The sequence below is a fragment of the Nuphar pumila genome, chromosome 17 (assembly GCF_984573655.1).
Source record: "Nuphar pumila chromosome 17, dmNupPumi1.hap1.1, whole genome shotgun sequence".
Taxonomy (NCBI): Eukaryota; Viridiplantae; Streptophyta; class Magnoliopsida; order Nymphaeales; family Nymphaeaceae; genus Nuphar; species Nuphar pumila.
The window spans coordinates 60626201-60652009 of NC_143265.1; the positions used below are offsets into that span (position 1 = coordinate 60626201).

The 25809-nt window shown below is 37.0% G+C and overlaps 1 protein-coding gene across 2 annotated transcripts in view; it reads left to right on the forward strand.

Moving 5' to 3' along the window:
- LOC149812018 (Tetratricopeptide repeat (TPR)-like superfamily protein) overlaps positions 1-14212 on the forward strand; it is a 228728-nt gene extending 214516 nt beyond the window's left edge. For both annotated transcript variants that reach the window (XM_089993921.1, XM_089993922.1), the window contains 3 exons: positions 11391-11486; positions 11575-11622; positions 13920-14212. In XM_089993921.1, coding sequence (XP_089850047.1) covers positions 11391-11486; positions 11575-11622; positions 13920-14099 — 324 coding nt within the window. In that variant the 3' untranslated portion in view covers positions 14100-14212. The remainder of the gene's footprint in view (positions 1-11390; positions 11487-11574; positions 11623-13919) is intronic.
- Positions 14213-25809: the final 11597 nt, after the last annotated feature.

The window sequence follows — 25809 nt, forward strand, 5'->3', positions numbered from 1 at the left end:
CCAAAACTTCATCATTCTTAATGCTAAAGACAAGTCGAGTTTCTTCTTGACATATCTCGGCAAGGGCATCTTCAATAGGTAGGGCTTTGCTTCTATGGAGAAGAGATGCCCTAACTTGTTCAAATTCCGGGCGAAGTCCATGAAGAAATTGAAAAAAGTGCTCATTTTCAATTTGTTCTCTTCTTAACTCAATATCTTGTGGAGCTACCCATTTAGGCTCAAGAAGGGTAAGTTCATCCCAAAGAGGGGTTAGAGAGCTAAAATAGTCCCGGACACTCATATCCATTTGTTTGGTGGAACGGATTTTTTCTTGACAAAAAAATTGTCGAGCAAGATCCTTTTGGATATACATACCCTTAAGGAAAAACCAAGCCTCATTGGCTCTTCTAAATTTGGCAATATTAGCACAATTTTTAAGGTCAACATTGTTCATAACCATGCCAAAATTTTGACATGGTTACTTTCCTAATCCTCAACTTTGGATTGATGGTCATTGATAGCTTTGATGCGCTCGTTGCCATCTAAATCTTTTTCAATCTCATTTTCGATTTTAGTGAGAACAAGAGAGGGTTCGGGAGTAGTTCCCATAACAAAACCCCAAAGTTTCTTACCTCTTAGATGATTTTCCATAGCGGAGGCCCACATGAGATAGTTGGACCCATTTAGCTTAAAAGAAAGCTCCACTTTAGAGTCACGTTCCATCGGCACCAAATATACTTCCTTTCTTCAAAACTTTGAGAGGCACGCGTTCCAAGATAGCAAAAGAGAAGCCCAATCACCAACCGAGCTCTGATACCATGTAATGAAAAGAGGCGGAAGCACCAATAGAGCAAAAGACACTCTTAAAGAGTAACCACAAGAGTCAAGAACACAAGCACTAAAAGTGCACACAGAAAACTCTCAAAATTTAAAATGACTTAAAGTCATAAGTTGGATATTATTGAAGAAAGAAAGAGAAGGGTGAAAACCCCATACATTTACAAGGGGGAGCCTCCTCTTTATATAGAGGAGGAGAGCATAAAGGAGGACCATAAAGGGGGCTCCCTTCTAGTCGTTGGGAGCCCCAATGGTCATAAATATGACTGTTGGGGCCCCAACGACTAGATAGGTGGGGCCCCTTATGGTCCTAAAAGTGAAAGACTAAAAAAGAAAAAAGTAAAGAAAAAGGGGAAAAAGAAAGAAAAAAGAAAAAAGGTAAAAAATAAAAGGTACAGGTGGAATTACCAAAACACCCCTATCGGGTTTTTGGTTTATACAAAACAGGAAAAAGCTATATTATGTATATATATATGTATATATACTTATATATATACGAATGTATATATATAAGTATATGTATATATATTTTTATATATACATAATTTAACAGACGTGCCTTGTATCGTTCAATGTTACCGTCCGGTTAATACTTAATCTTATACACCCATTTTGAGCCGACAACATTTTTATCTGGGGCGACCAACTATCTCCCATGTTTGACACTCATGAAGTGTCTCGATCTCCTCATTCATTGCTTCAATCCATTTGTTAGATTGAACAGCTTCACAAAACCCAAGTGGTTCCTCGTGTTTTTCAATCTTGGATAGAAAGATCCTAAAATCTATAGAGAAGTTATCATAACTCACCCATTTTTCAATAGGGTGCCTTATCTTGCCTGATCTTCTTGGTGCCTTTTTATTGCTGGACAATGCCACGTGTTCTCCAACAGGTGCATCTGTTTGCTCTCTGGGTCTCCTGGTATAGACGTTTCCTTTGTATCTCAAACATTCTGTTTCCAATATCTTATCTGAAGCCGCTCATCATGTGTGCTTTCAGGAGCCAAAGTGGTATGTTCAGCAGCATGTGAAATAAGTTCAACACTGAGCCATGGATCATACCAATTATCAGCTGCATCACCATGATCACGATTGTGATTTGCTTTATTTTTCAGAAAACTATTTTCATCAAAAACAACGTTTCTGGAAATTCTGATCTTCTTATTGGCAGGGTCATAGCACCTGTAATCCTTCTGTTCATCTGCATAACCTACAAATTGACATATAGAGGCTTTGTTCTAGATTTTAGTTCTCATGGATTTGTCAATGTATACATAACATGTGCATCCAAAAACTCGTAACTCATCATAATCAGGGTGTACACCAAAGAGAACATAATGAGACTGATTATCAAGGATAGGCATAGGAAGACGATTTATCACATGAGTGACAGTGTGAAAAGCTTCTGTCTAAAGACTAATAGGCAAGTTACAACCATGCATCATACTCATTGCACTTTCCATATTATGTTTGTGTTTATGTTCAGCAATTCCATTTTGTTGTGGAGTGTATGGGCAAGAAACTCTACGATGTATCCCATTATCTTGGAGAAAATTTAAAAGTTCTTTAGAGGAATACTCACCACCTCCATCACATTGGAGAATTTGATTATTCTGCGAGAATTGAGTTTTAACATAGGCATGAAAGTGACGGAAGATAAGAAAAAACTCTGATTTGTGTTTCATAAAGAATATCCAGGTAAAACGAGAAAAATTGTCAATAAAAGATACATAATATTTACTTCCAGAAGAGGAAGGATTGGGGGCAGGGCCCCAAACATCATAGCATATTATCTCAAAGGGCATGGAGGCTCTTTTATTTATTTGATGAAAAGGAAGTACATGATTTTTGCAAACCTGACAACTGAGATACATTTTATCCTTCAATGAAGGTGAAACATACTCTAAAAGAAAACCATTGGAAACTAACTTTTCAATAAAGATTTGACTACAATGACCAAGACGAGAATGCCAGAGATCTGGCTTATTACATTTGGATATACTTAGGACGCGTTTAGAGACATTATTAGACTTGGGCTTCAGGACACTGGAGGCTGGATCTTTATTGAAGACATACATGTTTTCACGTCGCTCTCCTTTAGCGAACATCTCCTTCGTTTGAAGATCCTTGACAAAGACAGAAGTAGGAGTAAATTCTACAGATGAATTGGTAGAGTCAACAAGCTAAGAAACAAAGACAATATTTTTCTTTATATTTGGTGCATGAACAACATCAGATAATGGAATTGATGACTCAGACGAAGGAATGAGGAGGTTGCCTATGTTTGAAATAGGGTGGTGAGTCCCATCTCCAGTTACAATATTAGATTTACCGAAATAAGGAGTCAAAGTGGAGAACTTACCTGCATTGCCGGTGACATGAGCTGCTGCCCCAGAGTCAACATACCATATTCCATCATCATTCTGTTTCAGATTCAAGTTGGTCATCGCAAATAAGAGAAGATCCTTAGCATCATCACTGACCCGGAATGTACCTGCAGTTCCTGATGTGACAGCATTTCTATTGTTTTGCGTTCTATTCTGATTTTGTAGGTTGAACCAACAATTGACTTTAATGTGACCTCGTTTGTTACACTGGTAGCATGTGGGAACATTATTTGAAAAACTGACATTGGAATTTGGTGTAGGTAGTAACCCACGTCCACCCTGGATTGGAGTTCCTTTGCCTCTGCCACGTCCTCCTTGTGCACGATCAGCTATCGTCCCTGTGGCAAGAACCTCATGCGTAGATGATTGTCCTGCTGAAGCATCAGACATGCTTTTCAGAGTCATCTCGTACTGAAAAAGTTTGTCACGTAATTCCTCAAAACTGAGCAACGTATGTAGGCATAATAAAGAGGTAACAAGAAGATGATACTCTGGTCCCAGGGCATTCAGTGTCTATTGCACCTTTTCTTTATCTAACACTGGATACCCAACCATGGCTAATTGATCTGTGATGCTTTTGACTTTATTTTAGCATTTGAAATTCACGTTTAAGAAACAACACTTTAACCTCTGATATCTGAGAGTAGGTCTGAGCTAAAGCCTCCCACAAAACTTTAGATGTGCAATCATCCAGAATGAAAATCAATACTTCTTGTGACAATGTGGAAGTGATGTACGCGACGAGGGTCTGATCGCGTTTTATCCAAGTAACAAATGCAGGGTTGCGAATAATATTTGGCAATCCTCCATCCTTTGTGGCTTCGGTTGTGATAAATTCTGGAGGCATTGGAGTGGAGCCATCTAAGTGCTCTGAAAGGTCTTGACTTCGAATAAAAGGAACAATTTGTCTTTTCCAAGTTAGATAGTTGTTTGTAGTTAGCTTTTCCGAAACTAACTGCCCCAGGAAATTGGAAGAAAGACCTGAATTGGCTGAAATATCCATTTGTAAGCTTGTTGACAGATTTATTTTTAATTTTTTTTTTTTAACAGAATAACACTAGTGGCTGAAACTGGACTGTTTTATCATAAACCGACACAGTTGACAGAAATTGGCACAATGTCATGACAAGAGAAATATATATATATATATATATATATATATATATATATATATACGAAAACGACTGATGGACAGGTAAAATGAACGAGAATGGTGCAGGCGTGACAGGCAGATTCCTGGTTGGGAAAACCAGGGAACTCGACTTTTCTAATATTATAGTATTAGATATTAGAAGATGATGAGACAAGAAAACAAAAAATTAGACTTTTCATGGCAAAGCAAGTTGTGAGATGAGATAAGAAGAAAACAAGAAACTCGACTTGTTTAGAAAAGACTGGGCTTTTGTGTTCGGCTGAAGAAGATGAGGAGGACTCGGCTGAAGGAACTCGGCGAGAACTCGACTGAAGTAGAGAAGAAGCAGGCAGTTGACAAAAATTGGCACAATGTCACGACAAGAGAAATATATATATATATATATATATATATATATATACGAAAACGGCTGATGGACAGGTAAAATGAACGAGAATGGTGCAGGCGTGACAGGCAGATTCCTGGTTGGGAAAACCAGGGAACTCGACTTTTCTAATATTATAGTATTAGAAAACAAAAAATTAGACTTTTCATGGCAAAGCAAGTTGTGAGATGAGATAAGAAGAAAACAACAAACTCGACTTGTTTAGAAAAGACTGGGCTTTTGTGTTCGGCTGAAGAAGATGAGGAGGACTCGGCTGAAGGAACTCGGCGAGAAGAACTCGACTGAAGTAGAGAAGAAACAGGCGTGACAGGCAGATTCCAGTATCTGTCACAGGAGATGGCAGACTGGATTTGTGATTCGAGAGGGAAGAACTTGGCCTTTGGGTTCGGCTGAAGGAACTCGCCTTTTTGGGCTCGACTGAAGAAGATGAGGTGGACTCGGCTGAAGTAGAGAAGAAGCAGGTGTGACAAGCAGATTCCAGTATCTGTCGTAGGAGATGGCAGACTGGATTTGTGATTCGAGAGGCGTAGGGTTATCACGTCTGTGCCTTAGAGTTCGATCGCTGGCAAAGAGAGGCGCAGGGTCGACTTCTAAAGGCAGATTATCGCAGGAGATGGCAGATCCTTTTACGTTCCCGATGAAGACACTTTTACGCCCAGGGTTGCCGCTGCTCTGATTCCATTATAAAACTCCTGCAGAAATCGAGAAAGGGAAAGGAGAGATAGAGAGAGAGAGAGAGAGCTCTGATTTCTTTTTCTTTTGTTGGGAATCGGCAGCCACTATTATTCTTGATGGCTGCACTAAACATCATTAAGATAAATAGGTTTTACAATTCTTTTACAAGGACAAAACTGCCCTGGGTTAGTAAAGTATATTACATTACAATATAACATACACGGGAACCATATGGATCCTCTACTAGATCCATATCCGATCCATATTCTAATAGACAATATATGCATACGGCACATGCGGACAGCATGTGCAAACAGCACATGCATGGGCAGCAGGTGTAAACAACATATGATAGCATATATACATATGTATATGTTGTTGTGAATTTGTCCATAACACAGACAATATATATATATATATATATATATATACACACACACACTGCTGCGAACTTATCCAAAACGTAGGCAACACAGTTGCGAACATGTCCAGAACGTAAGTATATGCTGCTGAGAATCTGTTTATGATGCAGACATATATATACGCAAATATATGCTGCTGCGAATCTCATCAAGAACGTAGCCAACACGTGTGTACACTATATGTGCTGAATCTCATCAAGAACATTGCTAACACATGTGTGTACACTATGTGTTGTAAATCTAATCAAGGATGCATAAATACATGAAATATACATGCAAAAATTTGCAGACACGTCCAGGGATTAAAAAAATTAAATTTAAGCATCAAGAACGATAAAAATATACATGATATGCATGCAGAAATTTTCAGACAGGATTAGGGATGCGGAAACTTGGATTTAAGCATCAAGAACGATAAAAATATTTTTGGTATGCATGTAGAAATTTTTAGTCATGATTAGGGATGCAGAAACTTGGATTTAAGCATCAATCACGATAAAAATACATTGGATTTAAGCATCAAGCACGATAAAAATACATGGTATTTATGCAAAAATTTGCAGACCTGTTCATGGATGCTGAAATTCAGTTTTAAGCATCAAGAACACCAAAAATGCATGAAATATGCATGCAAAAATTTGCAGACATGTTTGGAGATGCAGAAAGTTAATTTTAAGTATCAAGGACACAAAAAATACATGGTACATACATGCAGAAATTTATAGACATGTTCAAAGATGCGGAAAGCCAATTTTAAGCATCAAGAACACCAAAAATACATGGTACATACAGGCAGAAATTTGCAGACATGTTCAAAGATTCAGAAAATCAATTTTAAGCATCATGAACACCAAAAATACATAGTACATACATGTAGAAATTTTAGACATGTGTTTTCCTTAAATCTATGCGATTTAAGCCATGCTAAACCCTCGTTCTATCGGAAAAAGAGAGGAACCTGTACCTAACTGCAATAAAAACACGAAAAGAATAGAAGAAAGGGAAGAAGAAAGTGGTGGAGAAGGTGACACCCTTCTATTTTTCTTTTTCTCTCTTTCTCTTTCTCTCTCTTCTTTTTCTTTTTTCTCTCTCTTTTTTTGTCCTCTTTTCCTCCCTCTCTTTCTTTCTCTGCTGGATGTGTTTGAGAGAGAGAGGCTTGGCCTCTCTCTTTATATAAGAAAGGCCTTCTAGGGGTTGACGCCCCCCGCCCCCCTCTAGTACATTAGTTGGGGTAGAGTTCTACTATGTGTAAAACTCTTCCCAAATCTAAACTTCTTTAAGATATATATATATATATATATATATATATATATATGTATATATATATATATATATATATATGTATATATATATATATATATATATTTCTTAAAGTTTTAATTTCATTCTTTATTTTTGAAAGTGTATGGATGGATTATGGGTTTGGGTTGGACCCAAGACGCAAATCCAAATCCATTTGTATTTCAACCCATTCTTGGGTACTAGTGAATATGGATCTTGGACCGTGTCCAGATCCATATTGACGTCAACCTATATATATATATATATATATATAGGCCGGTCGACTCCGATCCAAGTGAAAAAAAAAAACAAAATAGAGCCCTGTCTAATTTGAAGAACACATTTTCTGAACCAACCCATATCCAAAATTTCCAAATCGGATCTCCTACGAGATCTACGGCTCATAACAGATTTAACTAGAGTCTTAATTCTACTTAAACTCTTGAATTTTGCCTGTATTTAATCTGAATTTAACTTGAATTTTGCTCAAATTCAAAAGTTAAAATGAATAAAATTCGCAGGTATTACATTTCATATATGGATCTCGTCAGTGGGCCCTGGACTATGACCAGGCCCATATTGATGTCAGCCCATATATAATTATTTATTATTTTCAATTTTAAACATAATGAATATAATTATTTAATTTAAAAATTGTATTTTCAAACTTGAAAATATTAGGAAATTTTACGAGATATTACAAGCATAGCACACCATGTCCATTCTTAAACTGAATTTTGTTGTTCATAACCATGGCACAAACATGTGCCTTAAATCTGATTTTTAGTGCCTATAAGCATGGCACATGAAACTGAATTTTGGTTTTCGTAATGACACAACTATGTGCCTTAATTCTGATTTTTAGTGCCCATAAGCATGACACATCATAAGAGTTCATAACTGATTTTTTTTTGCATATTAATCCTTTACCAAGCCGATTTTTTGTGACCCTAAGCACCTTCATAAAATTAGTTTTTGAGGTGCATTTACACACTTTCTAAATTCAGATTTGCATAAGCATGATTTTCATGCATAAGCATGATTTTCATGCTTATAAAAATTCAGATTTGCCAATTATCAACTTTAAACATGCCTACATCATTTGGATTTGGGAAAAAACCCAAATCTATCACATGAACACATTCCAACGCATGTTGAATGTCATTTAAATATTCATAAAAATTCAGGTTTGCAACCCCCAAATAAAAAATATATACATATTTCAATTCATGGAAATAACATTCATACATTCAATTAAAATTCAGATTTATATAGATTTACATCTAATCATGCATATACAAATTGGATTTGGGAAAACCCTCAAATCAATAACATGTACATCATCTAATTCATGCAAAATAACATTCCTACAATTCAATTAAAATTCAGTTTTGCATGAATTCATATCTACATATGCATATACAATTTGAATTTGGGAAAACCCCCAAATCAATAACATGCACATAATCTAATTCATACAAAATAGCATTTCTACAATCAATTAAAAATTCAGTTTTTCATGAATTAACATCTAATCCTGCATATATAAATTGGATTTGGGAAAATCCCCAAATCAATAGCATGTACATCAGCTAATTCATGGAAGTTAGCATTCTTATGTGCAATTAAAGTTCATATGAGCATAATACTACAATCTATCATGCATAGAGTTCAAATTAGGGAAAACATCCATTTCCTACACATGAATTGATTATAAATCACATGGATTAGCATTCTAATGTGCAATTAAAATTCATATGAGGATAATACAACAATCTATCATGCACATAAAATTCAAATTAAGGAAAACCCCCAATTCCTATACATGATTTGATTATAAATCACATAGATTAGCATTTTAATGTGCAATTAAAATTAATATGAACATAATACAACAATCTATCATACACAAAATTCAAATTAAGGAAAACCCCCAATTCCAATTGACTATAAATCATATGGATTAGCATTCTAATGTGAAATTAAAATTCATATGAGCATAATATAACTGTCTATCATGCACATAAAATTCAAATTAGGGAAAAGCCCCAATTCCTACACATGATTTGACTATAAATCACATAGATTAACATTCTAATGTGCAATTAAAATTCATATGAACATAATACAACAATCTATCATGCACATAGAATTCAAATTAACATATACATATATATAACATGCATTCATTAGAACTCTACAATCATATAGGGTTAGAGTAGGTCCCCTACCTTTTGTTGAATTCTCACAAAAGCCAAGAGAGAGCCTCCAAAACCATGGATGTATGGGAGATAGGGAGACTCCAAAATCATGGATATGTGGGAGATAGAGAAACTCTAAAAAATATCGTGGATGTGTGGGAGAGAAAAAGAGCCTCCAAAATCGAATTAGGTGAAGCTTCTTCTTCTTGGGCACACCTTTTTCAATCCAGAATGGTGGAGCTCCTCCAAAACTTGGATATGTCAACTCCTTGGTAAAAAAGGAAAACACTTGGAGAGTGAGAGGCAAAACTCCACTCTAAATTTGTGAATGGGAGAGAGAGCACAAGAGTTGTGAGCTATGTCACATGGGTGCAGGTACGGGTACGGGTGCGGAGCAATTTCAAAAATTTTGGACACGGGGACACAGCTATATATATATATATATATATATATATATATATATATATATATATATATATATATATATATATATATATATATATATATATATATATATATATATATATATATATAACAATAATAAGATTGTAAATTTTAAAGCAAAAATAAAAAAGTAATCCTATTGAAGTAACAACACAAACTTACCAAAATATAACACATAAAGAAGGAGGAAGATGATCAAAGATCGTTTTTTTTAGTTTTTATACGTCTTTTGCCCTAAAAATGGACGAAAATAGACTCGGTCAAAGTTAACCGAGTCCAAAATGTAGACGGACTCGGCTCCGGTGCGTTGACTGAGTTCGACACTTAGTTGATCGTGTCCGAAGCCGCACCCATGTCGGGTATGGTCGATGCGGGTGCGTCGACCTTTTAGCCGAGTCCGTGTGACTTAGGTTGTGATTGAGATGAGATGTGAGATGGAGATGGAGGGCTACAAATAGAGTAGGCTAGTGTTAGTTAGGGTTTTCAAAAATGAGATAAAGAGGGGGTGTCGACCCCTAGGGAGGAGAAAGTAGAGGAAGCTTCTCCAAGCTTCCCTCCTTTCCACATGGGATACACCCATTGGCTAGCCCCTCCACTAGCTTCTCACTTGCTTGTCTACTTGGCCCACTTGCAAGCCCACTTGTTTGCCTACTTGGCCAGTTGCTTATCCACTTGGCCACTACCTTGGGCGCCCCCTCCACTTGGATCCATTCCAAGTGGATCCAAGTCCATGACCCAATGGGTCGACCCAACTTAGAGTCCCCACTAGGTCCAATTCCAAAGTGGATTTAATTAAGTCCACCAAATTAATTTTAATAAGATTTCAAAAAAAAAATCCAATAATATTTAAAAACCCAATTAAAATTAAGTGTCAAATTAATTACACTTATGATTAATTGCCAAATTACCCATAATTAAAATAATTTTCTGGTTTAAACATAACTGAAATTAAATGCCAACTCAAATAAAATTAGCAATTAATTGTAATCGGTATTTAAATGCAATTTAAATACAAATTAAAATTGCAAACCATATTTGGTGCAAAATTCCACTTTTATTTATTCAATAATCATGAAAAATCGTAGAAATTTCTCGGATATTACACAGTCTTACATAACTATGTTATGCACACCATTTTGAAATTTGTATTGCACATGGGATAACGTAGAAAGATGTATTTTGAACTGTTTCATCACTATTCATAACAAAAACTATGTACTTGAGCTAGTATAATTCTCATGGGAGACCTACTCTTTCCTTTTGTGCAAGATGTTGATTGGATTAAGGCATAAGCCAAGTTTACAATGAAATCTTTGCAGTGGAGAATTATATAAAACCTTTACAGTGGAAGGATTAATATTTTAAATGTCACGTGCTTGCTTAGCTTTGTCTCTCAGGTTTATGACCTTACTTGAGTTGTAATATCATTGATGCATTTAACTAGCTCCATTTATGCAATTGGCTTTCTAGTGCTGTAATCTTCAAGATGGTGAGCGGTTCTCTTAGAACTAGCGAGTCCGAATGTCCTGGGCCTTTTCCATCTTGCAAGTTGGCAATTGTTTAGAAATATCTCTACAATGTTTTCTTCTTGAATGATTCATACTAAAGTATGTAATCTGTTGCTTAGGGATGGAACTCCTTGGATGCTATAGCTGCATCAGAAAGCTTGGCTGCAATACTTCAATCTGTTGGGAGGTTAAATGAAGCTCAGGAACTCTTGGAAAGGAAAGTTCTGCATGTTCTTGTTCTCTATCACATTTTATTCCCGTGCTATATATTTATATATATTACACTTTGTCATCCTAATTTGCAGGTGTCTCAAGGTCAGGAAAGATTTACTTAGTCAGAGACATACTCAGGTTTCTATATTATGCTCTGCTTAATGCTTATTGACTTATCTTCACATCTTCATTAACTTATTATTCTGAGACATATCTAAACAGTAAATCTTATCTGAATCTTGTGGCAACACAAGTTAGGTTTTAAGAATCTCATACTGCATCATTGGATGAGATTTACCTTGTCAAATGTGTTGTGTGAGGCATGGTGACAGGTAGTCTCTTTGTCTAGTTTCGCAAGATCTACATGTGATAACGAAGCATCTATTTCGGATCTTACATTGTTATGTGTACATGCTGCACACAAGGATATGCTTGTGCACCTAAAACTATATTCATATTTGATATATCACAGTATGACTTTTTATCATCATCATGAATCATTCTCCCATTTACTTGGACCTGCTTTTTGTTTTGTTTATTCATTTCTATCGAACACTAAACTACTGGTCGCCCATAATTTTCCATATTCACTTTCACACCTTCCAATTCTTTCTTGGTATTCACTGGGGTTATCAGAAGTGTCAAACTTGGGAAGCAAAGTTCTGGTAATGAATTTTGTACAAATATTTCAAGGTGCTACGGGAAGTATGTAATCTCTCTTTTTTTTAATGAGAATGAATAGAAGTTTTTATTAAATCAAGGACGATGATGACTATGAGTCTCCAAGTTACAAATAGGTATGACAGTAAGTGCCAATAAGGAAGCAAATAGAAACAATTAGTACAAATTTCTGATTCTTGATGACTCAATCCAAGCATGGTCAATATATGGCCATTTTGTCTAAGCACATGCATGGACATCTTATTTTAACAGAAAAAAAGACACACACACACACACACACACACACACACACACACACACACATATATATATATATATATATATATATATATGGAGTCAAGACTAGAGTTCTTCCCTTAAAATATTGGTGATGCCTCTCAAGCCTCATAGACAACCATGTCGATAGAAGCCACCACTTCCACATGAATTTTCATCTCATAGTGTTCTGAAAAATAGCCTGCCCCAGTAGGATACCTCTAATACAGGCCAATGATGGTGGAGAGAATTTGCTGTCCAGCCAAGCAGCTTTGAACAGCTTTTGGAAGAAGGTGAAGGACTAAAATAGATGCTTTATGGTTTACTCTTTCGCCCATAGATGAAACCCTTTTTCTTCAGATTCCTTGGCTGTTGATCTTATCCTGGACCAACCAGTAAAAAGCCTTAGCCTTGGGGGAAGGACTAAAACTCCAGATAGTGTGCTTAGGGCAAGGCTCGACCCCTGGCTGAATGATTGAAAGGTAGAAGGATGATCTAGAGAAAATTCCCAGCCTGTCACCTGCCCAACATATAGAAAATTCCCAACCTGTCACCTGTCCCATATAGAAAATTCACCAACCCAACTATGAATCTATAGAATGCAGAAATTGATTATTGGAGGATTCAAAGTGAATGGCTGCTTTCCTTTTCTTCCAAAAATCCATCAAGGTAGAGTTGTGGATTCCCGTATAGAAGGTCTTGTTAAGTCAAGTGAACGTGAACGTGTTTCTAATTTCAAATGGCAGCAACATATTCATGAGATTGAGCCACCTCTCAAAATTCCTATCCTTGAGGTTTCTTCTAAACGGGATGCACCGATGCCTGTTGAGCTGCCAACAGTTTTGAACATGTCTCCACATATCTAGCTATATCAAATGGATCTTGGATACATCTCAATTAGTGTCAGCAAGCTATGCCACCTATCAAAGTCTAAATCTGTCCCCATCTTGAAGAGTAAATTCCAACACCACACACACACACACACTACTGTAATATTTTAAAGATTTTTGATGTTTTGTAAAATTTATTTTTTATCATATACGGTAATGTCATTGCATTTTAAAAAATATCAGCAATATCTGTGATAGTAGTAATGTACTGCAACCCCGTATATGCGTTTGTGTGTGCATATTTATCTAATGATGCGACTCTTAAACCATGACATTCTTCAATTCCAGCTTGTCACTGGCCACTATTCAATTGGGATTGTAGTCTTTCTGCCAATGGCTTTTCGCATATCATGTACAGAGGCTTGTTATCAACCTCCAGATGCATGCGGACTGGTCATACCTTAGCCCATGAGATTCACTTAAGAGAGAATTTTTAAACATGAATATTTTGTTTTATCTCATTGAAGGTTGGTTCTTCAAGAGATTGCTGGACCTACATTACATGGGGATAAATATGAAACCATAGAAAATTTGCACAACCTAATTAATTTCTACCAGCCTATGAATCTCATTGGATAGCTGTGTGCTAACCTCACTCTATAATAACAGCTTGGAAAGGGCAGATCATCAGCAGATTTCCAAAGACAGTACCTTCGATGTTTAAGACATCTCCAAAACGTTCTCATCAGACAGAAGAACCAGCAGTCTCTGGATAAGTTAAGTGAAGTGGAAGAGGAAATCAAGAGAGTAGAAAATGAACTCCAAAACAGTGGGAAGAATAAGAAATGACATGCTGCTGTGTAATATATTGTCCGTTTCTCTTTTAAACATCTTCATAGATTAAATCAGTGTCTTATTGATTATTGTCTTCTGTTGCGTTATGTGAAGCATGTATTTCAGTAGGTTGTGTGAATTTTATTAGGGGCCTTGTGAATTCCTCTCTCCCCCCCCCCCCCCCCCTTTCTCTTTTCCTTTTCTGTTTGAAGCTGCTTTTTTAGTGCTAGAGTCATATTCATAGTAAAAGCTGTAGTAACAAGTGGAAAAAAGTGAGTGTATGCTGCATCAAGCACATCCAACAAGGATCAACGGAGATTGTGTTCTTGCATGTTATTGGTTGCTCAACAGGCAGTATCACGATAAAGCATGAGCCTGAACAATATAAATTGCTCCTAAAACGTCATGGTGACTCAACCTTTGTACATCTTTGTAGTAGACAGGTTATGCTGAACATAAACGGCATAAATTGCTCCTAAAAGTTCATGGTTAGTCACTCAACCTTTGTACATCTTTGTAGTAAATAGGTTATGCTGAACATACCCCTCGCAGACATTTAGGCTTACTTAAATAAAGGATGTGTCAGAATACATAAATATGCACTTAAGAAATTTAATGATCTAAGGTTGACTAAAAGTGCCTTTTAGCATAATGCACACTGAAACAAAGTGGAGCATATGCTTTTTGTGTTGTTTCAACCTTGTGATAAAAAGGATTTAAGAAAAGAGATCTCAAGCCTAGAGGTACGTTCTTAAGATCGCTATCTTTAGAACTTCAATCGCTTCACTCCGAAAATTTTGAAGATGCGAAAAGGGTTTCTGTTACGACTGAGTTTTCAGGATACAACTAGGCTTGAACCAGTAGAGAGTCACTGCTTCGCAAGAACAAATGACCTTTCCTACACATGAACTCTGCAAGCCAAACATGGAAGAAAGGAAGGAGAAAATTGGAGAGTCAGAAATTTTGATAATCCAAAAGACGAAAAAAGAAGAGATTTATAGACTTGTTAGAAAGGCCTAAAACGTTTTGAGATAAATGAGATTAATGGTCATAAACTTGATGGTTTGAAAATAAGATGAAAATGTCCTTGAACGGTCACCCACATTTGACTGTCAATCAAAGGCCTTCAAAACTGTCCAATAGCCACAAAGCGCCATAAACTCAATATAAATGCTATTAAAACCTTTCAAACGGTCAGATGTTTCAAAATCAAAAAGACAAAACGGATATTTGCACATCTGCGAGTGTGCGAAGTGCAAAGTGCACCATCAAAATGCCACATTGTGCCTCAAGCGCCCTTGCGCACACACATATGCGCGCGAACGGCGCGTCTGTTGTTGCACGATGCGCAACAACTTTCGCAATCCACCTAAAGACTCAAGACTTACCAAAGTAAAGAATAGATAACAAACTCTATTTAAACGACTTGAAAAACTTTTCTCTCTTAGATATGGGACTAAACTTTTTCAAAGCACTTTTTGGTAGTAACCAAAATCACCAAGGTTTTAGATTTTAAAACTTTTCAACATTTTGGAGCATGGCAAAAGAGTTGCAAAAAATCACGAGGCATAACTCGAGTCTTGCAAGGGTGAGACACCTTTTCACTATATAGATCTCCCAACTCGTAAGAATATATGATCATCTGAATATGATGCAAATTGGATGTTTAAAACACAAATTGCTAATCATACTAAAGGAGGTTTGGATCAAAGGCTGCTTTGAGTAGGGATGGCAGTGAACCGAGGGAAAGCGGGTCCCCGCCTCGCCCCGTTTGGACCGGGGATGAAGGGTATGAAACGGGGATGGAGGTGGGGACGAAGGTTAAAATCCATCCCTGTTTGAGGATGGAGGCGGGGATGGACGGACGTACACTTATTCCCTCCAGTCCCCGCCTCATCCCCGCCCTGACCCGTCACTTTTCCCTGCAATATCCCCGCCCTGTCCCGCCTCATCCCCGTTTGAACCGGGGATGGAGGACATGAAACGGGGATGAAGGCGGGGGTGGAGGTTAAAATCCATCCCCGGCGGGGATGAAGGTTCTAATCTTGAGGCGGGGCGGGGGTGGAGACCTTGTCTTCTGCCCCGCCCCACTGCCATCCCTAGCTTTGAGGCATAGGAGAAAAGCAAAGGGAAATTTGAACTCCCCCAATTCCATACACCACGGCTCCTGTTGCAGCAACATTCATGGGAAACTCTGCTTGTCCTCTGAACTAAGCTGCTGGTCATAGCGAATGTACTATGTATAGAATTGATTGAAATGACCTGCTAATGGTGAAAAGCTGCCATATCAGTGCACATCTGAATGATGTGATGGCCCCCTCCACCCCACTCCATATCCTCTGAGCGAATAGAAAGTTGATTCTACAATAGATTTTGCCTGAATTGCTCTAAAAAACCCACTTCTTTTCTATATATAACTTGGATTTAATTTCAAACAATTCCACAAAAAATGGATCATGATGGTAACTTGGTTTCCCACCAGGCTGCAATTTCTTGAAATCTCTTCTGATTAAAATCGTGGTGTGGATCACTGCCGGGTATTTGTAGGAGCTTGAACCTCGAATAACTATCAAGAATAAAACTATCTTGTGGATGTCGTATCCATGCTTGATGTCCTGTGCCTCAAAGATGCAATCAAAGATTCTTTGTCATATTTTCAGGAGCTGGTTCAGGTCAGGTAGGTTCATGAGGGAGAGAACACATCTATAAGCTAAGTTCTCTTAAAAAATAGAACTCTTACGTAATACTAGGTTGATTTTCCTTGGGGTTTCTTTTCACCTTTGTCTCACTTCACTATTTCGCCCAGTCACCTAGGGATATCTAGCCTTACAAGAGTAGTGGCATCAATCCAAATGCTTGGAGAAAGTGGGAGACAAAATACAATTCATTGAGGCTGAGAATGCAAATGGGTTATATCCAGGATGGAACTTTTGCAATTTTTGATTGTTCTGGATCTGACTCCTCATGTATTTAGCTGTTCCGGATCTGATCCGTTTGCATCCCTAATTGAGGCTCCATAACTAATCCATTTTATTTGCAAGAGGTGGTAGTCATCCAGAGAGAGGAGTCATTCGTTTTCTGTTGGCTCAACGTTCCAATGGATGAATCTTGGTCTTGTAGAGAGTAGGAGAGGAACGTTGTGTGGAGTAGGAAGGTCCATGGGTTACGAACTGTTCTTTTTCTTTTTTCCCAGAGAATAAGCATTGACTATCTTTGTACAAGCAGCCACAGCCATTGCTACAAAGCTACACCTTCCACTGTAAAGTTGAGAAGGTTATTCTAGCTATCTGTCGAAAGATTTATTCGGAAAGGTCATGTAAGCCTAGTATGCACTGCTTGTCTACGTAGACGACTGTAGAATTGAAAGTGGAATAAATAACTAGAGATTTCCTTGAAATAGACTCACATTTGCCTCTTGGTGCCATGAACTGACCCCCTACATGGCATTGGCTAGTAGTTCTATTCTTTTTTCCTTGTTTCTTTCTTCATTGATCGAATCCTACATGGCATTGGCTAGTAGTTCTATTCTTTTTTCCTTGTTTCTTTCTTCATTGATCGAATCATGGAATCAGATCTACAAAGCTATCACCCTCTTTGGCCAGATCTTCCTTCTTGTGCTCTAGAGGGCATACCCTACAAGGGCCAGATCTGCCTGAGTGGCTGGCCAACTGCAAAACTTACCAAGTGAAGACGACCTTTATGTCACCGAGGTTGGTCCACTAGGATTATCAATGGAGTCCTGATGTATGCTGTTCGACAAATTCAACCTTGTTAAACTGGATCAAATACTTTATGAAATTAATAAGGTATCGGAACCATAGCTAGAGTAAAACTGTACGTACATGTAAAAAGAACCTGATAAAAAAATGAAAACAAAAAAAACAGTACCAAAAGATATTTACTAAAAGATTAGTAGTAATGTCACCCTAAAAATGGTTCTCAATCTTATAATGCGATTTTACTTTGAATTATCTGATAAGGAACCTCGACCGGGTTCTTATTTCTCCGGACTTTGTTGACTCTTTTCGTGATCTATTGGGTTTTGCCTGCCCAAGGATCGCATCTGATCATGGGACTTTGATATTTGAATTTCAGAGATCCATGAAGCGAAAGCACAAATTTCGACTTGAAGAATGGTGGTTGGATCTCCCCAACTTCAAGGGCTGTGTCAAAGAATGGTGGAATCTTCCTTGTGAGGTGGCCAATGAGCGGCTTATAGGCTGGCATCTAAGTTGCGCATGATGCAAGTGAACATTAAATCATGGACTCGAAACAATGCTGCAAGCCGTTTTGGTGAAAATCATAACTGTGAGCAGCAACTAACAATGATGCAAGCTCAAGTTGAACACTTGCAAATCTGTGATCCCACACAGGATGACCTTCTTGCATCAATTTCTGAACTTATCTCGTGAATACAGATTTGGAGAAGACGGGATGAGATTACATGGCGCCAATGTTCTCGTGTTTTATGGCTGAAACATGGTGATCAAAACACCCGGGTTTTTTTTTCACCTAAAAGCCTCCCACCATAGAAGAGTGAAATACAATCCCTTGGCTTGCGAGAGTTTATGGGCTCCAAAATAATCACTGCTAGCACTTCCTATTTTAAAGAGCTCTTCTCAGACTCTCATAATAGTGCTGGTTCCTTTAATGATCTTCCATTGTGCCAAATTATTTCTATAATTTTTTTTTGGAGTGCAGCAAGATGGACCTATTGGAAATGGTTGCTGAATTCTACTGTAACGGAGTCCTATTCAAGGAAATGAACAAGTCGGAGTTCATATTGATCCCAAAAGTGCTTTGTGCGGATATCTCAAAAATTGGGCTCAATTTCGTCAGTGGGTGGCCCATGCAAGATCCTTGCAAAAATGCTTGCCAACCGCTTGAAGGAAGTTAAGTGGTCTCTCTCTCTCTCTCTCTCTCTCTCTCTCTCTCTCTCTCTCTCTCTCTCTCTCTCTCTCTCGTGATGGTGGTTTTACGGGTAGAATAAATGCCCAAGATCGTGTCCAAAATATGGGTATTCGGTTAGCAAATTGATGCCCCATGTGAAAGCTCGAAGAGGAAACTGCATACCATCTAGTTTGGTTTTGTTCCTTCTTTCAAGAGATTTTCGTCTCATCTTGGGGATCCTTGCCGATGCACGTCAACAATACTGCCTGTTTTAGAATGCTACTGTGGCCCGCCTTTCACAAGATGTTCTAGAAGGAAGATAGAGAATGGTCTGGAACTGCTGGCATGTATGGGAATCTATGCTTATCCATCATTAGTTTAGCAATGACAAAAAAATGTTAAATGACCGTACAACAAATTTAATGTGTTTTTTCAAATGCCCTACAAATTTTGAAATATGCCCGATGTCCAATTTCGTAGGTTCTTAAAATTTTAAGACCTTTTTACCTTTAGCATGAGCGGATCTCTAGATTTTTGCATGTTATGTCGCAATGCTCTCTCGATCTCACTAAAAACGAAATTCACATCATATTTTCATAAAAATCACAAATTTAACATAAATAGTATGAATACCGCAACACTAGAAAAAATCCGTTACTTGCGAATTTCATCAAGAGTTTTGCATTAGTTGTTGCAAAAGTCTGCCTTTTGACACGAAATTCATAAAAAACTTACAGAATTCATGAACTTTCGTATGCTGACTTTAAGCTATGCGAGATTTCGTTTTAGTGTGTAAATTTACCTATATATAAAGGCATTTGGAGTGTGAATTTTGTCAAGAGTTTCATTTTTATGGTTTTGAAATTTCTAAAATATTTACAAAAATTCTGAAATATTTACAAAAATCATGAAGTTTTGCATGAGGCGATGCAAAAAAAAAATCACCATGAGAATTCTGCAAGCTTTAAAAATGACGTTTCGTTTCTTAAAACCTTTTATGTGCAATCCAAGGCTATTTTTACATAACATAGGGTTCTTGTGGTCTCCAAACCTCTTCCTTCTCGGCAAAATCTCTGGCGACTATTTCTAGTGAAACATAGATCGATGACACTTCATCAACAACTATTTCAGCCAATCCTTCAAGCTTATTTTTGGTAAGGTCATTTTCATAGGTGAATCGATTTTTTTTTAAACTTTCGATAAGATCGTTTTCCACACATTTGTTAAAGAATGGATGAAAAAAATGAATTTTCTAATTAAATATTTATTATGCCACTTATTGTTTCATCAACATTCGATAGAACTATGTTTGTATGGGATGTATGAGAGAGAGAGAGACAAAGAGAAGATAAAAAGATGATGAAACATTGGCATGAGTTAGTTACTTTGCATGGTTTCAAGTTATCTTTACATGTATATTATACATTGTAATCCATTGTTTTCGTTTGTATCTCATATTTTCATGTGAGTGTCTATTTGTCACTTTGTTTCCTTAAGCATTGATATGCCTCTATCATCGATTTTATTAAACTTGGAAACATTGTTCATTTGTCACTTAGTTTCTCATAGTATGTGAGTATCAAGTTTTTTTTTGTTGTATTGTCATAAGTTTGAATATTGTTTGTCATGCATTTTCAGTAGACTATTTTGTATTTCTGTTATTGTAATAATTTCTTATTTTGAGTATCGCAATATGCAACCAAAGAAAAAAAATACAACCTACAATACGCTTATTAAAGAAGAGTAAAAGTATTTCAAACAAACAACTTGAAATACTTGAGTAGTGGGTCATGTTTCTTATATTGAAATATACAATAAGCTTGCCCTTTGGGTAAAGAGAAAGCCGCTAAAAAATTGGGTGTGAGATGTAATGCATAAAATAAACATCCTCACCAAATTGGGCCATAGGAATCTTCTCTCAACTCGGCAGTTGATAGCAATTCCAACAAAATAATAGTTAGCAGTTTCTGAATGGCCTAAAGATACAACTGAAGTCGCAAAAAAGGTTGATGAGATTGCGGCTAAAATATTTTCTATCATCATGGAAGCATCGAAGGAGGGGGAGGGGACCATTGGTGAAGAAGGTTGAGCCATTGCTCACTCTGAGGTTGTTCCCAACCCCAATCCTTGGCTAGATCAAGTTGGAGAGGCGATCACCTATTGTAGGAGAGGTGAGATGAAGAATAGAGAAGAAACATCATGTATAAAGGTAGGAGAGATACCTCAGCAAGGAGAGGATGTGAGGGTGGGTTGGAGAGTAAGGGCTCGAAAATAAAAGAGAGTGAAGGCCCAAAAGTTGAGGCAGTTGTAGAGGGTCTGAAGGAAGTGGAGGAGAGTAAGGTTGGGCTAGAGAGTGCATAGGAGGTTCCTCCTCCCTAGGGATCAGAGATAGTGCATGCTTTGAGGGAGAGGTCGCAGTGGCCAACAAGCTTTGATGCTTATTTAGAGGTACTTTTCTCAATTGGTGTGTGTATGTAAGCATGCTTTTAGGTTACAGATAAGTAGATTGAATCTTGTTTTAATCTTTAAAATGTTATATTGGATTGTGTATGCAGGATCCACATGGACAAGATTTAGAGAGTTCAACATCTTGCATGCACCAATTCTACTAATTTTGAGTATACTTGTGGTTCTGAGCACTGACAGAGAACGCAAAGGATTGGCTGGATCGGATGCATTTTCAAAAAATATTGGAGACCACACCGTAGAAAACTGGTCACAATCTCCTAGAGTCTATTATCCAGTTCTGTAATCTATCAACAAACACATTCCAATTCAAAAGCATTGAAATGGCCATTTGTAAACACCCAAAATTTTCATTCACCTCTCCAACATTGCCACCAAGCATCAGCATCCAGCCTCTGAAATCGCCGGAGGGCAAAATGGTCATTTTCTGAACCCGAACCTTGAAAAAGTCTAAATTTCATCTGCAACTCTCAAAATTTCTCTATTTTTAGCTCAGATGTTCAAAATTTTATTCCTGACAGAAGACAGAAATCTCCAAGTCTTGGTTCAAGATTATATTGCATAAGACATGGCATTTCATATCATTGCATGAGCATCTCATATCACTGCACTGCACAGCATGTCATTTCAAGGTCCAGAACTCTTGATTTCAAAATTTTCAATCCAGATTAGAATTTCAACGCTTTTCAAAATTGATTTCAAAACCCTGGGTCTTCAAAATTATCAATTCTTCCCATTTTACCCCCAGGGCTCCGAATTTCAAAATATTTCCTCAGTAAAACGATCTGGATAGTTTTCAATATGGATTTCAACCACTTCACCTCAGATTTTGCCCTTTTGTCAGCTATTTCAACTATCATTCTTTTACAAAATCGCCCTATAAGGGCCAACTCTTTTCAAAAAAATTTGTTTTACCAATTAGTCCAGATTTTGTGAAAATTCCAAAAAAAGGTTTTGTTGTCTTGTCCTTATTTCAATAAAGAAGCAATGTGGGACCCACACTGAGGTGGTGTCACACTGGTTTTTCTTTTGAAAAACCTGAACTTTGAAAAACCCGAAAATATAGGAGCCTTGTCCCCTAGATTGGCGCCACTTGTCTTTTCTCTTTCCTCCCATTTATCTGCCAAGTGTCAGTGTGGGGCTACCTTAAGAAGCCGCCACATGTCATTAGACATCCTCTTCATTCCATGCCACGTGTTAGTGCCCACCATCTTCACCATGTGCCATGTGTCGCTCCAAGGTCACCCTAAGATGCCACGTGTCATGTGCTGCCTTGTCCAGAAAAAGTAGAGTTGTCTTCTTCTGAGGTGGCGCCATCTGAGGTATTCTCTCCTGCAGCAGACACGTGTCATTCTCTGCTCTTCTCAGAAAAAGCAAGTGACACATGTGACTCCCTGCCCGTTAAGTGTCATTTCAGCTCAAATCCAGTACACTCTCATTACTCACCTCACTCTACAGTGAAATTCTCATCATTTCTCTGAGAATTATGTCTGTTTTTTATCACCTGATCTAGGAGTCTAGTTGAGTAAGTATCTTTTTAGTTCACCTAAGTTCAGAAACCTTAGATTAGAATCCAGTTCAAACCTCACTTTCCAAGTTTCACTCTTCACCGTGTAGGGCAAAAATCATTTCTCGGTCATTTTCATTCATAACATCAATTTTGTCCATTTCTAAGCCAGAGTGAATTCTAATCTGGACTCAGATCAATTCATTTTCTGAAATTTTATCCATGTCTGAAATCCAATTCATGTTTCAATTTAGATCAGATCCAATACAAGATCTGATATCCGCTATCCATTGTCTATTCTAGACTTGGATCTTTTACTCAATTTACTCTATTATCTATATCCACAATCCAATTTATTTTCTAAAATTTTTCCTCTGATCATGAGCAAACTACCATCACCACCAAAGTACGTGGACGCCTGATGTTCTTTAATGCTTCCTCATTAGGCAGAATTCTCAACCTTCCTTCCACCGGCATAGACCTAGACAACATAGTACCACTCGACCGTTCGATACTTCGAAAAATTCTTCTCTGTACCAACTGCACACACCTTCCCTGGCACATGAAGAATCTCCAACCTCATGCTCAACTACTTGCCCAGATTCTTCTCCACAATATCTATCCCAAGCCTCCACGCAAGGGATTAGTGCCAAGAAAAATCTCTCTCCTCCTCTATGCAATTTTTTGTTCTACTCAGATAAATTGGTCCAACATTCTTTTCGCCCTTTTTATTCGCTATCAAAAATTCAAGCCTCTTCTTTTCGGGTGTTTTATAACTCCCATTTTAAAATACTTCAAAGTACCCCTTCAAAATAAAGTTATTCTCTATCCCTCTCAGATCCTCAATGCTACTTCCTTCAATCTAAGGTCCCTGCACCCTCCCGGCTCTGATGAAGATTTTTTCCAACTTTGATTACTTCTCTGCACTGATGGATGTCCAGCGTTCTCAGGATCGCATACTTCGCAATCAAGCTTCGTTGCAGCAGACTCTACAGACCCTCCAGCCTGATCAAGCCACCCGTTCACTTCAATCCTCTCCACCTTCGGAATAAACTCATTTGTTTTTGGACTGTAATAATTTATTTTTTTTACCGTAATAACTCTCTCACTTTGATCCCTTCCTTTTTGTCTATGACAAAGGGGGAGAAAACCTGTCTCCATTATTGGAGAAAAATACTCGTATTTAACGTATTTAACATTTTTTAATTTTTTTATGATAAATATTATTTCTATGCATAATGTCTTTTTGACAGGGGGAGCATATTTTGTCATCATCAAAAAGGGGGAGAATGTTGAGAAACTCTGTTTTGATGTCACATAATATGATACACTGTCTTATTTGATTTCATATAATATGATAATATGTCTTCTTCAAAAATGTTATATTATGACTGGATATGCTTTGCCATATATCTAACGAGTATTTGATGCAAGGATATCTCACTCAAAAAGGGTGGAGACCTCCTGTTCAAGTACAACTATGATGCAGTCATACTCCTTGAAGAAAAAACTTTTTGAGCCATGCATTCCTAAAGACCATCTAAAGAGATCGGCTACCTCAAGTTGAAGATTTGTTCTTCTTTAGAGTCATATGTAACAGAACCTTCAGAAGCATGCATATTGCATATTACATACTCATTCATAAAAGCTATTTCATAAAAGTATACGATAGTTTCAAAAAGCTCCTTTTTGAAAACAAATAATTGTACCTTCTTACAACCCTTTATGAAAAAGGTATTTTGACATGATTTCAAAATGTAATAATTGTACCTTATATCATATACAAGACAACTTGAAAAGTAATGATTTTAAAAGTAGGAAAAAGACAAAACATGAAATCGGCTACACAAAGAAAAACAAATATAATATGTTTTGAAAAGACTCTAGTTACCTTCTTTAAAGAAATGATTTCAAATATAGGAAAAAGACAAAACATGAAATCGGCTACAAATATAATATGTTTTGAAAAGACTCTAGTTACCTTCTTTAAAGAAATGATTTCAAATATAGGAAAAAGACAAAACATGAAATCGGCTACACAAAGAAAAACAAATATATATATTTTGAAAAAGACTCTAGTTACCTTTTTACAAACCCATAGAATGTCGACTTACTTAAAGTCATCATTCTCTTTGTATAGCATTAAATACCTCCTGTAAGAAATCTTTGTTAATATCCTTCTCAAGAATGTCGACTTACTTGAAGTCTTCATTCTCTCTGTAGACTTTGAAAAACACATCATAAAGAAAACTCTTGATATGACTATGTACAAATAAACATCTCAAAGCATTTATTGTACTTACACTCATTTTAAGTAAAGAAGTACTTATGTACCACAAATCATTAATTAGGATAAAGACAAAACTACATGACAGCCTACAATCCAACGTTCAATGTACTATTGTAAGAAATAGACTTTTTACATAAAATATATATTACCTAAAATATTATAACGACTAGTGTACCCTATATTTTACTTTTATGGAAAGAAGACTTTCTCGAATTTCTCTAAAGATTTTTTTGAAATGACATGACATTTCACATCTCAAAAAGGCTACGATTTCAAAAAGTAACGACTACTTTTTTTAAAGCTATATAAACACACTCAAATAAACTATTCAAGACAAGGAATGTACATGTGAGCTTACAACGAGAAAAATTCCTATTCGATATTTGAAAGAGAGCCTAGAAAAAGAAAGAGAAAAGAAAGAGAAAAAGTCAAGAATAACTCTTTGACAAAGAGTATCTTCTGAGTGAAAAGAACAGAACATTCTGAGAATCCTTCATTCGTGCATTCATATCATTCTGAAGGTTCTATAGGAAGTATTGTAATTTTCTGTTATTCACTGTATTCCTTCTTTG